This window comes from Polyodon spathula, chromosome 15, assembly GCF_017654505.1.
Source record: "Polyodon spathula isolate WHYD16114869_AA chromosome 15, ASM1765450v1, whole genome shotgun sequence".
NCBI lineage: Eukaryota > Metazoa > Chordata > Actinopteri > Acipenseriformes > Polyodontidae > Polyodon > Polyodon spathula.
Genome location: NC_054548.1, coordinates 21,086,148 through 21,102,257, shown reverse-complemented (window position 1 = coordinate 21,102,257; position 16,110 = coordinate 21,086,148). Strand labels below are relative to the sequence as shown.

Genomic DNA, 16,110 nt, shown 5'->3' with positions numbered 1-16,110 from the left:
AACTCACTGAAAAGTAAACTTGTTTTTTTTACTGAATGTAAAAATTGTACAGTATGTTCAGTAAAAAAACAAAACATGAGCTATCTGTTACATCCTGCAGCATGCTATTCCCCATATTACAACTGGACACAATTGGTTCATTGCTGACATTAAAATAAGCAGGATTACTTTTATTATATTACAACAGTTCAGAAAACAATGTCCAACACTGTTGTGAGAATCATATTTACAGTCTTCCACTAACACTGTAGTTTAGTCTACAAATAAAGGTGTTTTGAAAAGACCTGTTAAGTGTATTGCTGGCATTACAATAAAATAGAAAACATGAAATTGTTAAATAACAGCCCAGCAATGTCATGTGAGAGTAGTCCTATTTCCTGTACTCCACAAATTACTTTTAGCATTTTACTGGCATGACAATAACCATATTAAACACGTTGATAAAAAAAGGTGTGTTGATTTACTCATTCCTACATTCACTGCTGTGTATCGTCCGATTTGTAATTTAAATAGCACCCTTTTTTAAATCCACAGTGCTATGCCATGTAAGACTCCTTGAAAAACAAACTACAGTAAGTTACAATAGACTTGTCTTTTAAAGCAGCAATCTTAGTTTACATGGAGTGATTTCATGAGCCTGGAACGTGTTGGTAACTTGTTGAATGGATTGTGACACTGCACAGCTGTAAATTGTGTGTGTGTTCTGTGAATGTATTCATAAATAACCCATTGCTTAACATTACAGTATTTTCCATCAATATGATTCAAAGCATGGGCATGATGTTTGCATGGTGGTGTTACACTGGACTGTTCACCAACAAGACATTTATTGGTGGTGTTAAATTGTATTAACTTTTTTTTGAGTGATCATTTTGACACATCTGAATTACGAAATTATATAAAAATGACTTTTGCTACAAAAGTAGGATATTGTTTTAATCTATTAAGCTCTCTGAGACGAGGCAAATTTGGTTGAAAGCATCCTTGGTTTTGTTTTAAACATTTAAAATGTGTTTTTATTTTGTGGCCCAATGTTGTGAGGTGAAATTAAGCATAGGGCAGCACGTGGCATGGTGGTTAGCGCTCCTGCCTTACAGCTCCAGGGGCCTGGGTTCAGTGCTAGTCTAGGGTTCTGTCTGTGTGGAGTTTGCATGTTCTCCCCATGTTCATGTGGCCTTTCTCCAGGTACTCCAGTTTCCTCCCACAGTCCAAAGACAGTCTGTTCAGGTTGATTGAACAGTCTAAATTGCTGTGTGTGTGGTGACCTGGCATCCTGTCCAGGGTGTAGTCCCACCTTGTACCCTGTGTCTTTCAGGTTAGGCTCCAGCTCACCACAACCCTCTAAAGGATTAAACAGTTAATGATAATGGATGGAAGTTAAGCATGCATTACTCAATGGGGGGATTCCTTTTTAGTCCCAAATACAGTAGAGGTCTGCATAGTTCTATTGATGTGTTGTCCCTTTACATTTAGAGAAATTTGAGATCAAACTTTGTACGGCTGTTCCTTATGCTACGGTATCCCATTTAAGTAAAAATAGGCTTGCTAACTGACTTTTTTTTTTTTTTTTTTTTAATAGTTAGCAGAAGTGTTCTAGTGAAATTATTATAGTCTCTGGCTGTACCCTTTACAGCAGTGGTGGCCAATACACCAAGTATTGAGATCCATTTTGGTGGATTTCAGTGGTCTCCAAAATCCACCAGCAATAAAATGAACAAGAGTACAATAAAGTAAAACCCTTTTGAGCAATTGGGATTATCTGTCTTAACCCAGTGGTGGCCAATACGTTAAGGTAGCAAAGGGGAAAAAAGTATTTTGACATTTTTGTCCAATAAAAATCACCCTATAAAAGTAACAGTGAACATTTGAATTTATTAAAATTAAACAAACATCTTAGTCAAGTGTACAAATGTGTCCCATTTATTGTTTCTGCAAAAACAACACACAGTGGCATAAAAAGCACAATTGCCTAAAGTTTTTAGTGTGAACTTTGCAGGCTTTGGTTGTGACCATTTTTCCAGCTCGTGCTCAAAAGATATTACAGCACGGCAAAGCTGAGCCTTGAATTTCATCAGAAAGCTTTCTGCGCTTTTTCAGCTTCAAGTCGGTCAGTGTTGAAAACGTAGTCTCACACAGCCTCGTGTGGAACCATAAATAACGGCAAATGCCATTTTTCACTTTTTATTAATATTATACTTTGGCACCAGCTTCGCCTTCTTTGAAACTGGGATATTTTCATCCAAGTCGGTACTACTGGAAGGCACAGAAGGCTCTTCCCTATCTTTTGTAACTCTCACCACAAAGCGATCCATTGAAACCACCAAACACAAACTCGCAACTGTACACTACGAACCAACTTGTTGAGGAAGTTTGTTGCTTGGGTTGCTGAGGTATGGAAGATGAGTACAGTTATTAGCGCCATCAGCTGTTTGGAATTAATGTTATTTGTATGTATTCATTGTCAGGAATTATGTATTTTAAATATGCAGTCAACCCTGTTAAAACTATGCATAGCATATGTGTTGATTCTTGTTCAGATTTGCCCCAAGATCCACCAAAAATATCTCGTGATCCACGTATTTGCTGCCACTGCTGTACTGTATGAGTATATGTGGATGCAGACACTTGCACTGCACATCAATACCTGCTGTTGCTGAGCTTACCCTGGCAGCCCCAAGACAGCCAAGGATTACTCCACCACGCTTTACCTCAGCACGCTGGAATGATCAGCATGGCAACATGCTGCCAATTAGGACTGCTTTATCTTGTGCAGAGAGGGAAAAAAAGGCTTTCGGCAACTTTTGACCCCTGGAGTGGAAGTTGCATAATTCTTCCTCTCAGTATGAAGCCTCTTTAATAAAACCAGACTTTGAAAGCTACATGGTTCCAAGTCATAACTACTGTTCTCTGTTAACTTTGAAATGCATTTGGTATTAAAGGTGGGGGAAGGTGTAGGTGAAGGACATGTAACCGTGGTTTGTTAAACACTAGCCTTAAAGCAACATGTACAATATTTCCTTTTTAAAGCACATAGTCGTGCGCTGGCATTTCTGACAAACTAAATGGAACCGTGTCTGATCAAGTCCACAAGATGGATCACCTGATCTGCCCTGCTGAACTGTCTAGAGTACAGCTGACACACTGAATATATTCTGCTTATTGTGAGTGCTGGGGCTTTGAACTCAAGGATCCAACAACACAGTAGGGGTCCTGATCCAATTGTGGTAGAAAGTATGAGGCCTGTCTGTTTATTGATATGATTAGTTTTTGTTTTATATGGACCACAAAGCTCCACTTTTTGACAGACTTGAAAATGTTTTGAACATTTTCCTTCAGTCAGGAGAGCTACCTGTATTGCTGAATCAAATATCTAGCTTGACTGTAGACGAGCCAAGGTATTTGGGAACTTGTAGTTTAGAAAAATATCACAGACTTTGCATTCTTCTCAAAGTTGAGTTTTGCTCAAGGCACTTTTTTGAGGGGGACGAAATAAACAGGAAGAGCTGTTGTGCCGGGTTGATTTCTGTTTTGTTTGAATTAATGGAATAGAAAAGGCTTGTCATCTCTGTGTCAATTGTGTTAAACTCTGTTCTAGTTACGAAAGAAACGTGGGTGCAACATTGTAGCTGTTAATTTTCAACTTGATTCTGTTAATTGCATGCAGAGTTTCTTATGTGATCCAACTAACTTCGGCATGTGTTTTTTTTCTCTTTTTAGAAGGATGAAGTCTATCTGAACCTGGTGCTGGACTACGTTCCTGAGACAGTATATAGAGTCGCCAGACACTACAGCCGGGCAAAACAGACCCTCCCCATGATCTATGTGAAGGTAATGGCAGAGAGTATGATTATACTAAAATTGTCCATTTAATGTGTGTCTGCCTGTATGCAGCTACATTATTCTTCTCTCTAAAATGAAGTATTTATTGAAGCCACCTGTCCAGCTGCAGAACTGCACGTCATTGTGAGCTAGCATAGTACCTTGTTTAAATGGTAGACATAACAGTGCACTTTTTATGTCAAAGAAACAAACCGCTCAGAGCAATGACCTGAATATCATTTCAAATATTGAGCTGATTGATGTGATACAGGAATTATTGAGGGCTATTGTCATGTGGTGATGACTTAATTTCTTCAGTGAATGTCCTATTCCCACACAAACAGTGGAATCTGTCATAGCTGAATCACTGGCTGGTAATGGAAGTGTTCTTGTATCACTATTCAGTTCTGAAAGTATTATGGCTGTTCCTCATGAAGAAACTACTGTATATCATGTCTTGCTTGCTAGAAGCACAACTTTTTCTCTTAATTTCTTGGCAATGGCTGTGCATTTTATAGCTATATTAGTCTGTTCTCTGGGTCCTTAATTGCTGTGAACTGAAGTGATTTTTTTCAATCAAATGCATGGGTAAGATGAAGGGCTTTACCAAACAAAATCTGCATATTTAATATTAAGTTAATCATTAGAATTGATGTGATATATTTTTAACCATTAAATGATGTATGTATTTTGTTATTTAGATGCAAGTAGTAGATTGATGCCAATTTATATATGTTTTTACTGTAGTGTGTATGTCTCGCTTCATTGACTTTCTAGTGATGCTAGTATACCATTCTACAGTTAACTTGCATACACCCATGAATCAGGTTCTCATGGGTCTCAGTATTTTACTACTTTGAACATTTAAAAGCTTGTACATAGATTACAGTATTTCATAACAGGATATGTATTGTAATTAAAACTTAAGAAGGACTCCGCTGAAAGGAGAATTTAATTATCTCAACTACACTGACTTGTTTTTTTCAGATTAAGTGGCAAACAGTATCGGATTAGCAGCATGTTATTGCTTTGGAACACAGGAGTCTAAAAAAGCCTTGTTTGGTTGCTGAAGTGTTCTAGTACTGTCAGCATGGTTCAGCTCTTTACTCATGACAAGCAGCATGAGTTACGTGCAAATATATAATGACATATTGGTATCTCTGTCCCTCCTTTGTTTCCCAGTTGACAGTGCATGCCACCTTGCACTATTTTGTATGTACAGTATCATTAAAAAAAAAATAAATTAAACTTGGTGACCGTGGAGTGACTAACCAGTCGCACATCAAACGGGATGCATTATTTCACTGTACAATACTTGCAGAAATATGCATCAATGTAAGGAAGTGAACAAGCCTGCGTTGTTTATTTCCTGCTGTGTTTTGATGAGGAAGAAAGATCGTAACAAAGCTTGTAGGCAGCGCCCCTTAACTCTTTGTGCATTTCAAAACACAGCCTGTACCAACACAGACTTCTTTTGGGGGGCAGCCAGCTGTGGATAATAATGTGGGACAGAAATGGCAGGACTGATGTTTGCATGGTACCCGGCTTAAGGATTACATTAAATATTTTATTTTTAAGTGAGCCTGCTTTGCATCTATGCACTGCCTGGGCTGCACATTCGTTAAGACGTATAACTTTTTGTGGAATTGAAAGCTGCAATATTGCTACTGTTTTATGCTGAAAGTAGCCCGGGTAGATCCAAAATGAAATTAAATAAATAATTGCTTGTGTGTTTTTTGTCTTACCACGTTTTTGTTTTTGCACAAATACTCAGCATTTTTTTTAATGACCTCATACGCTTCTCATTTCAGTTATATATGTATCAGCTATTCCGGAGTTTAGCATATATCCATTCCTTTGGAATCTGCCATCGGGACATTAAACCACAGAACCTGCTGCTCGACCCTGAAACGGCAGTGCTCAAGCTTTGTGATTTCGGAAGGTAAGGGAACCAGGAGCAGTGCTCTGTCCTGGTGCCAACAGCACCACTGTTTTTTTCATTACATACCTGAATGCTTGTATGTTATTAAAAAAAAAAAAAAGGCTTTGAGGTTCAGCTTGTTAATGCCTATTGGCTCAATGTTATTTAAGTAATTTTCTTTCCTGTTTGCTGCTGATTTTCACTTGTGCCATATTTGAATACTTTTTAAATGAGAATATCCCTTGCATTTATCATGGATAGGATTTTAAATGGAAGATGCAGCAGCAAACCGTTGGCAATCTAAAGATGTGTATATAGAGTATTTTCTTTCTTTTTGGTACAGTATATTTGTACTATTACTTGATTTTACATTTTTTATTTTTATATTGGTATAGCTTGCTTGCTATTATTGCAAACTAAATACGTCAACGTACGAGATTTGATTGAGACACTGGAAGTAAAGAAGGATTTGATGCGTCATCAGGGTGCTTTGAAAACAATAACTTTGAAAGAAGGTATTATTTTGTGATGACCTGTAGCCGAAACCATCCTAATAAACTAATAAACATGTTCATAATAATCATTTCTGTTAATTGTTAGTTAATATATAATAGGCCAGCTAAAACTGCAAAAATCTGAGCCCTATGGATTCTCAATTCCCAGTCCATCACATCTGAAATCAGTTTAAACTGTTACTGTAGTAATAATGTTTGGCAAATTAAATCAGGTAGGTTTATATTAACCACGATACAGACGAGTCAGGCTCGTCTGCATTTGTGGTTATAGAGTTTTTAACCTCATCTCACCGACAGGGAACATAATCTGTAAGGGCAATGCATCAAACAACACTGTCTCTTACATTAGTTTATGAAGATCTTAATGTAGAGCCCTTGACTCAAAATGAACAGTGTTTGTTAACAGTTAATAAAATAAGAGTGGTTCTTAACATAAAGAGTGACCAAAAAATTATTGCAAAATCTGGGATCTGACTTGCACTTTAATTTTTACGTCTAGAGTTGAAGTGGTTAATGGTAATTCCAGGAAATCCTGGGTTTCAATTCCACCTCTGTCAAATATTCACTCCCTTCAAGGGCACATAACTCAACTTCCTTAAGATGGCTTTGAGAATGAGTTGTTCTGCAAAGGAAAACATGTATTCCGGTTGCCTTGTAGTCTATAGAAACGCCTTACAACTCCACTGCACATAATTATTCAGTACTAGGTTGTTAAAGGATAGAGGGCTTTTGGTACAGACTGTACAGAGCTATGCAAAAAATAACTAAGTACTTAAACTATAATACCAAAACATTTTCCTGTGGTTTTTTTTTTTTTTTTGCCTGTTTTAAATACAAAAATAAATATTGAGATGCACACCAGAGTTAATGGGAGAGAGAATTTTATTGACTTTTTTTTATTTTTATTTTTTAACCTTTTCTCTATTTTATAAGCTCAGATCTGTGGCTGTACAGTATATTTCATATATACCATTTCCTGCTGCATGTCTCTGTGGACCAGCACAACCACACTGTGCATGGGCAGTACTTTTGATTTTCTAATAATAAAATACTCCATTGTATCCTGAGGTTGTCTGTTTAAAACCCTCAGCCAGCGCAACTAGCATAACGTGGTTCTTGGGCCTGAATACAGGCCAAATTATTTCATCCAGGGAGAAGTTGCTGTCTCTGTTTCAGCAGTGGAACTGCCTTGAATATGCAGGATCCTTTAGCATTGTTTAAAGATATCCCCTTGAGCAGTTTCATTCAAGAAGACAGGAAATTGACCAGCTACAGAAGGATGTAATACCTGTTTTTAGCTTTTAAAGGCTGTTTAACCCTTTGCAGTCCATTTATTCAGCGCTTGTCAGACGCGTCAGGTCCAATTTATTTTCACACACGCGCCGTTTAAAATATATATTTTTTTCAGAGTAAAATGTGGTTAAAAACATTGAATCGCAACAGGACACTCAGAACTGTATCTCTAGCCAAACCCCACCCACTGTTCACTGTGTTTTTCACATACCTCTTTATAGACGTGCATATTGATAAATCCTGTCCTGATCACTCGGTTTATCACCAAACTCCTCAATAATGTGATCCAAGTCATTATTTTATTATTATAACATCTCAAAAAGCTGTGCAAATGTCTGATTTTCTTTGATCGCTGGATCCAGAAGCAGCTATCTCCATTATGTCCGTGGTATCTCTGTAGTGCATGGGGCTATGAGAGGGCCTTTTTTTTCGGTTTCATTCAGCTCCTTTCGGTGTCACTCTGCCATTTTGAAAAGTTTTGTCAGCTTTTTTCATAGAAAAAACTACTAGAGACCTGTGCTTCGTCTTTTTAATGGTGTCGGACAGAGTTTCACATCAGGCTGGAAAGGGAAAATTGTAAAGTAGGACCTGGTGCGACATAGGACCGCAAGGGGTTAAACTAGTCTTTTGGTTTTTTCAGGATGCCTGAAGCATGCAGCAGAGCTTACTGTGTGCCTTGGTAGTGAAGTTGTTTAATAAAAGTGGGAGAAGAATAAGTACACGGGGAAGGTCTTATTAGTTTGCCTCAGTATAGTGAAAAACTACCTATAGCCATGCTTGCATTTACATGGTAATCTTGTTGTCCTTGTTTGGCTGTAGTGTTGTAAAGGGAATGTTCTCTGATTGCAGTGCAAAGCAGTTGGTCCGAGGAGAGCCCAACGTGTCCTACATCTGCTCGCGGTACTACAGGGCACCAGAGTTGATCTTTGGTGCTACTGATTACACCTCCAGTATAGGTAAGTCTGTGACACTTCGGATATTTTATTTGTTATAGATGGTTGTATCAAATACAGAGGTTGGGGACCGGTGTTTAATTCATGCATAAATAAGTAAAGTTGTCGTTTCTGTTAAGGACAGTACTACATTTAAGGGTAGTGTACTGGATTTAGTCATACTATCCAATTTTGCAGGCTTAACTTTTTTGTGAATGACAACGTCTATTTTCATAATTTCACTTTATTTGAATATTCTGGTATTTTGTTCAAAGGGAAAATAACGTGCAACATAAATTAATTTGCCACTGAAAACCCTTAGAGGTCCTCTCTGATAAGAGAAGCCTGCCTCGCTTTCTTACGTCGCCTGGCATATTGACCGAAACCTATAATTATGGCTCTGTTCGGTTTTTAGTAATTTCATTTTTAGGGTGCTTTTTATTTTGAGCTATTTTCAAGTTATATGTAAATATTTTCTTTTTTTGGGGGAGGGGGGGAGTCACTTTTCTATATACTTTTATGAAATTATTGTTTTCAGTTACTGTGCTTTTTTTTTTTTTTTTTTTTTCTGTAATATGTATAGTAACTCTACAGTACTTGCACACTTAATTTAATTGTAACTTTCTCTTGCTGTCTTCCACAACGAAATCCTTGTGGTTGGGCATATTTATGTTTTGTTTTTTAGGCATTTTTGGACCTTTTGCCACAGTTTGCAATTCTGTTATATATTCCACAAGTGTGTAAATACTCCCTATCAACGTATTATAATATAGCATTAAATCGCATGAGCAAGAACATCTTGTTTTAAATCTCGCAAGCATGTTACAATCCTCCAATAGAAATGTAGGAATGTGCTGCCACTCTAACTGGGGTGGGTTTAAAGTATTCAGTACAATTCAATGATCAGGAAGGGGAAAGGTTTTTTTTTTGTGTGTGTTTATTTATTTCACAGAGAAAAGGGTGAAGTCAACGTGAATTATTATTGCTATTAATGTGAATTAATATTACTATGTCCTGTGTTTTTCCGGTGTTTATTGGAAGTACACCGATTTCATATATATATTTACATTTCATGTAAAAATACTGCAGTTAAAAACTACTGTTAAAATAATGTCGGCTTTACAGTGTTTAGATTTTAATTTTTATCTATACAAAGAGGACATTTCTGAAGTTGCGAAAACAGATCTGTGGTTCCTGGTGTACAGTTGCTGTCTTATTTTATATGCTGTGTGAAACTTGTAAGGCTAATTTTTTCACTAAGCATGTGAGACTGAAGTTGACAAATGCTTAAGATTGATCTGTACTTCTCCCTCCCCCACCTTACCCCACAGATGTGTGGTCAGCTGGCTGTGTGTTGGCTGAACTTTTGCTAGGACAACCAATCTTCCCTGGTGACAGTGGAGTGGATCAGCTAGTAGAAATCATTAAGGTAGGCACCTACAACATGTCCCGTGCCCAGAGCTCTACATCAGATGTCTCCAACCCTGGTCCTGGATTGCCCCAATCCTGCAGATTTTCTAGGTGTCTACATCATCAGTGGCTAAAAGGTCTGGGACACCTGTTAATCTTGACTAAGTCAGTAATTGGTGCAATTAAGTTACCGTGAACTCGGTTGAAATGAAAACCAGCAGACCCAGTAGCTCTACAGGACCAGGGTTGGAGACCTCTGCTCTACATGAAAAATAAAAGGAAGCATGCATCCCTTACCACTACAGAATATTTCTCTTACAATATCCATCACTGGCACTTTGTAAAACTGTAGTAGTGATTCGGTTTGTATGATCAGTCTTATTTATTTTTTTATTTATTTTTTATCAACTCGGTTGTTTTTGACGTCCTGGTTGGTTTTCGGTGAAAACCGAAAAAAAAAAAAACTTTGCAGACAAGGGAACAAGACATACAATTGTTACAAACCATGTTTTTTGTTTTGTTTTTTTGTTTAACTGATCAATAAGCACAGTACTGTGTTAATGCATCACTCACACAGATGTATTGTACAATGTCGAAAGAATAAAATACTATATTAAACATTCAACTTGTTGCCACGGCGAATCGCATGCAAATCACGTGTGACCTAAAATTTCAGCTCATGGTTTTAAAAATTTGAAATGATGTAATCGGCAAGTTGGCTTCAAAACGACATGTTTTGGCAGGATTTAAAAACATTTTGTCAGCAAAAAAACTAAAGCTGTAACTCCGGCCTGATGCCAGCCACAAAAAATATACGCAAACTTCTGTCTACTATGCTGGTTTTATTCTAGCCTGTTACTATAATACATATGACTCTACAGGAAAGCCATTACACTTAAATCAATTTGCTGACAAAATAAAGCAGAAAAGTAATCCGAGAAACAAAACCCATGTCAATACATGCACAGTAAATTAAGCTGACCTGCTCACATGCATCTCATTTTAAAGTAGCTTCCAGATATGTGACCGCAGCATCCTGCTTATTGTAGTTTCACAGTGGTTCGGGGCCTCGTCCATTTCCTTTTCAATACTTTTACATTTAGCTGCTTTAGTCCATTTTATCGTCATTTAATTTTCTGTTAGGTGTTTTTTTTCTTTTTTTTCTTTAACTCATACTTCCAGAATCAGCTTTCCACCTCCTAAGATGTGTTATTTTAACAAAGGTTTTAGGATAGGGCCGTTCGTCAACAAACCTGAACGCCCAAACTATTTGAAGCTGTGGTTATCCCTACAGATGGCATCATTGTACAAAAAAAAAAAAAAAAAAATTTTTTTTTTTTTTTTTTTTTGGTGATTTGTTTTGGAATTTTATGCAAATATTGGTTTCATTTTGGGAAACTGTTGCATCCTTACTGGTGTAGTGAAATGTGCATTTAAGCAATAATACAAAACACTCACAGTAACTAGCATTTGCATATGACCTCATATCCCATAAGATTACAGTACATGTGTAGTGTATCAAAATAAATATATATTTTTTTGAAATCACACTTCTGGTACTCATCCAAAATTATTTCTAAAGATTGGTTTTTCAGTATTTGTTTGATTTCATATCTTTTTGTGTTATTTAATTTAATTTTTTTTAATCTGGAGATATGCAAAGCAGTCTTTCCGTATGTCGCACATGTTTTACATATTCGTGATGGTGATGTGCTTCATCATACTCCTAGTTAATGTTCAGAAGTTAAGCTTCCTACTAATAAATTGTATTATGAATGTGTGTTTGTTGTAAGAATTGCACATGTTGTCCACTTGCCGAGCCTCAATCCCTTCCTGTAATTATAGGGTAGCTTTTGTGCTGCTCCTACTATAGATGTTTGTCAAAGATAAGATGACTTCTTTTTGTGGGACAGGGTGGAGCGCTGTGAGTTGTCTTCAGATAAAAGCATCAGGCTGGGTGCTGGAGGAGCAGTAAAATAACTTCTGGCATGATGAGTTTAGAATTCTTACAAGGGACTTGTTCCATTTAAACGGGTTAGTTGATATGTGGAACAACACTTAAATAGCTAGCAAAACTGGAGGTTTGCATTGTCAGGCCAATTCTTTAGAGCAGCATTGCAACCTTATTGTGTAGCTTTTTTGTACTGTTGAGTGTGGTTTCTGATCTATTCATTTACAGTGAATAAATAAGTATTGCATACACATACCATGCATGCATGGATGGTTAGTTTATTCAAGATTTTTTTTACTTAGGCTATTAAGCTTAATTTTAATTGAGTCTGCTGTCATTGAATTTGGCAAGGCTGCCTGTGTGTAACTGCCCTAATTACTGATCCAGGACTAGCTGTCTCCCTGTCAGCAGCAAATGTAAGGCTTCTCAGCATCTAAGAATTGCACAATGTAGCCGCATAAAGAATCAGTGTATTTCCTGGCTTTTGTAAATGATTCACGTACACATTACTATGCTAGTACAATATATACCTTCTGTCACAACTGTACACAATTCAAGCTAAACTGTAAATCAGTACACTAAAATTGATTGCTATCACCTAGAGCCTCCATACAGTAGGTAGATGTAAAAACGTAAGTGTGACATGGACAGAGATTCCATTATCAACAAGTTGTGCTTAAGATTGTTTTAACCAAGTTCATCCCAATTAGACAAGTAGTTGTTTATATATACTGTAAAGTAGAGTACATCTATTTATAACCCATTTGCAACTGTCCACTAGCGAGACAGAATAATAGGGTGCTGGGCAGCACAGCAGACAGATCCCAAAAAGGAAAGCTGCCAATACAAGGGGTTTGTGGGTAAGCAGTCTAAAGACCAATTTATCTGATTGATGCCTGATGTGGTGTTTGTCATTGTACAGTGTCTCTGGGGAATGTTTGTTGCATTGACTTGAAATTAAGAAGGAATAACATCCACTAGTAACCAAATTGGATAAGAAGGCTACTTATATATTTAATATTGGTAGTAATAGATAGATGTGGAAACCATCTTGGTGTCGTCGTCCCCCATACCATGTTTACCCCTAAACCCCTGAAAGAATGTCTTTCAAATTCTATCAGTTGATAACATTGTCCTGATATAAACTGAGGTGATCTGATCAAAAGGAACTGAATTGACTGTGTACCTTTATGTACTGTATGTAAAACTCAGACAGAATGGACAGCCCCTTTGTCACCATTGCTATCAATCTCCCTTTGTCGATTTTTCAGGTTCTGGGAACACCGACAAGGGAACAGATTCGAGAGATGAATCCAAATTACACTGAATTCAAATTCCCTCAGATTAAGGCACATCCGTGGACTAAGGTGAGTCAACAGGTACAGGAAACATTTACTACTTTCAACACATTGTTTTAACAACTGGCATGCTTTAATAAGTATTATTATTATTATTATTATTATTATTATTATTATTATTATAAGCTACTACTACTTTTCAATTTGTACAATTTATATATTATAAGTTGCCCATTTCAGTTCTGTGATTCTTGTGTGTGCTAGAAAAATTGCAAGTAGCTCCATACTCTGTCCATTTTATGCAATTGTTTTTATGTCTAAATAACTAACATGTTATGTGTTTATTGTGTATTATTTTGTTATGAAAGACTGCTATTAACTCTGGTGACAAACTTGTGGTGGTGGGGGTGGGGGGGGGATTAAGATTGCATTGAGTTTGCAGTGTCTTTTGAACTGAGATTATAGAAATTATCAGACACAAGTGTTTTTATTTTATTTATTTTTTTATATAAACATGTGTTGCCAACCTTTGACTTTGCTCTCATGCTGGTGCCCAAAGTGTTTCACCAGGATGACACAAGGATTTCAATCCAGACAAGATCACAGTAAATAAGTGTGCATTTAACACAGGGGTGTCAAACTCAATTTTACCAAGGGCCATATCTTACTTTTGATTCACGTGCCACAAAATGCACACCTTTTACATATACACATGTATTTTATTAGGCTATATAGAAAACGCATGTTTATATTCAGTTTTTAATACATGCACATGTATTTTATATATAACTTGTTAATATAAAACACGTGTTGTCTATCTTACCTAGTTACTGCCCTGTGCGTTCTCATTTACTGAAGATAATCTGGCACCTTTTTTCATGAGACAAGCTTGTCAATATCGGGATTCATGTTTTCTGCTGGAACGATCTTTAGCACAAAGTGTAGATGCTTGTCATTCAGGCGAGATCTTTGAGCGGATTTATTAATCTTCATCAGAGAAAATAGCTGTTCGCAGAAGTACGTACTGCCAAACATTGACATGACGCATGCAGCCTGAATGTGGAGCTGTGGGAATGTGGCTGAAAGGAACGGGTAAAACTGCTTAGCCAAGACAGAATCAAACTTAGCCTTCAAACACATGGGAGGCGCTCTGTCTGTTGTTGTCAATCCAACTAATTTCTCCCACTATAATTTAATGTTGCGCACACACTTCTCAAGCTGTTGAAATATATAGTTTGCTGTGGTAGTGAGGTGCATAGCTGCAACATCCAAAAGCTCTTGGGTAATAGTGAAGTCTACATCAACACCCCGGATAAAAATAGATAACGCAGCAGTATCAGTAATATCTGTGCTCTCGTCAACAGCAAGAGTGAAGGCTACAAAATCACTTGCTTTTTCAGTGATCGGTAAGCCACATTATTTCTTGAAAGACTTGAGATTTGAAAACACGCTTTTTCTCAGGACAGACTATTTAAGCTATTTACTACTTTAAGCATGCAGTCTTTTACAAAAGCACCCTCAGAAAAGTGCTTTGACAACTTTGCGATTAACTCTGGCACAAGGTAACTTGCCTTTACTGCCGCATCAGTTTCACTTTTTGCCTTTTTAAACATATTCTGCTGTAAATCAAGTGTTCTTTTTAATTCGGACAGCTTTTCTTGCCTTTGCTTTCCTTCAAACTCGCCATATTTTTCTTTGTTTCGTTTCATAGTGGGGCCTTAAATTGAATTATTTCATCACCGCAGTACTTCCCTTACATACATATTATTTTGCTCCTATACAAATAAATATTCAAACTCCCACCTATCCTGAAACAATCTGCCTTCCTTATCGATCTTTCTTTTCTTGGACATATTGAGTTATGTTATCGTTTTGACGGCCAGTAGGCTACAGTGTCTAACAGAAAACACGCCTTAAGCACCAAGCACGAGATATGATTGGCTGTTTTCTGTTTCTTTGGCTCTTATCTTCCCGCTACTTTTCTGATGGCTGATGGAATTTGGAGTTCTTGCATGTAGTAACCCAAAAGACTCAAACTGGTCCGGGCCAAATTACACTGTAATGAATGAACTTTGTGGGGGTGGGGGGCAGATAAAGTACCTCCAATGGTCGTATTCGGCCTGCGGGACTTGTTTTACACCCCTGATTTAACAGATGTTCTTGGTTAATTCCAGTAGGACTGCCTTTAGAAATGTTTTATAAATGGCAATAAACCACTGCATTACCACATATCAATGACACAGATTCACGTTCATTTTTATTTCACGATTTACAAACAATTCAATCTGATGCCTTTCCCCTTGTTTTCATTCACAGTCTTGTTTGTTTGTCTTGTAAATCCTAATACAATGTACATTTAATGCTGATATTAAGTTTTACAAATCTAGCTGCTGCTTTCAAATTGTCAACCTTTTGGAGCCTCTCAGATCGGAAGTGAACTATGAGTACATGGAATAGTCGCAGTGCTTCTGGTGCCCACTTGTGGCTGAATCATGGCTCTGCAGCTTTTGGTGAACAGTCAGTCAATACAAGAGCAGAAAAATTAAACAAAATATGTTTGCCATTGATTTCTTCTTAATCTTACGTGAGGATATGCAGAAACAGAAATTCCCAAGAAGGACAGGTTAAGGATATTGTTTTTCCTTTCTACAACATATGAAATAGCAGGGAAAGAAAATTCCCCAAATCATAAGCGCAAAATTTGACATGCCCAACACACAATTTTGCATGCTCAAGTGTGAAACTGAAACACTTTTCTGCTGCTGGTGATTCCGCAGTGATAGAGGACTGTGTGTCAACAGTGTGTCTAGTGCCAACAGCCTCAAACATCCAATGTTCCACTGCTGTATCCTCTTAGTTGCCATTTTTTTCATCAAATAAGCATACATCCAGTGTTTAATTTGTGCCGGGGTTTGCTGGGGCACAGCCCCGGAACCTCTGGGCATGCAGAGTCATATTCCCAGTACCTCTA

General features: G+C 37.3%; 1 protein-coding gene across 8 annotated transcripts in view; it reads left to right on the top strand.

Annotated features, from left to right (window-relative positions):
* The window catches only part of LOC121327778 (glycogen synthase kinase-3 beta-like), a 53,014-nt gene that overhangs the window by 32,361 nt on the left and 4,543 nt on the right, over positions 1 to 16,110 (top strand). For 5 of the 8 annotated variants that reach the window (XM_041271989.1, XM_041271986.1, XM_041271985.1 and 2 more), the window contains exons 4-8: positions 3,718 to 3,828; positions 5,631 to 5,761; positions 8,398 to 8,504; positions 9,812 to 9,909; positions 13,113 to 13,220. In XM_041271989.1, the coding sequence (XP_041127923.1) occupies positions 3,718 to 3,828; positions 5,631 to 5,761; positions 8,398 to 8,504; positions 9,812 to 9,909; positions 13,113 to 13,220 (555 nt within the window). The remainder of the gene's footprint in view (positions 1 to 3,717; positions 3,829 to 5,630; positions 5,762 to 8,397; positions 8,505 to 9,811; positions 9,910 to 13,112; positions 13,221 to 16,110) is intronic. The other 3 variants (XM_041271990.1, XM_041271987.1, XM_041271991.1) reach the window with 1 other exon arrangement.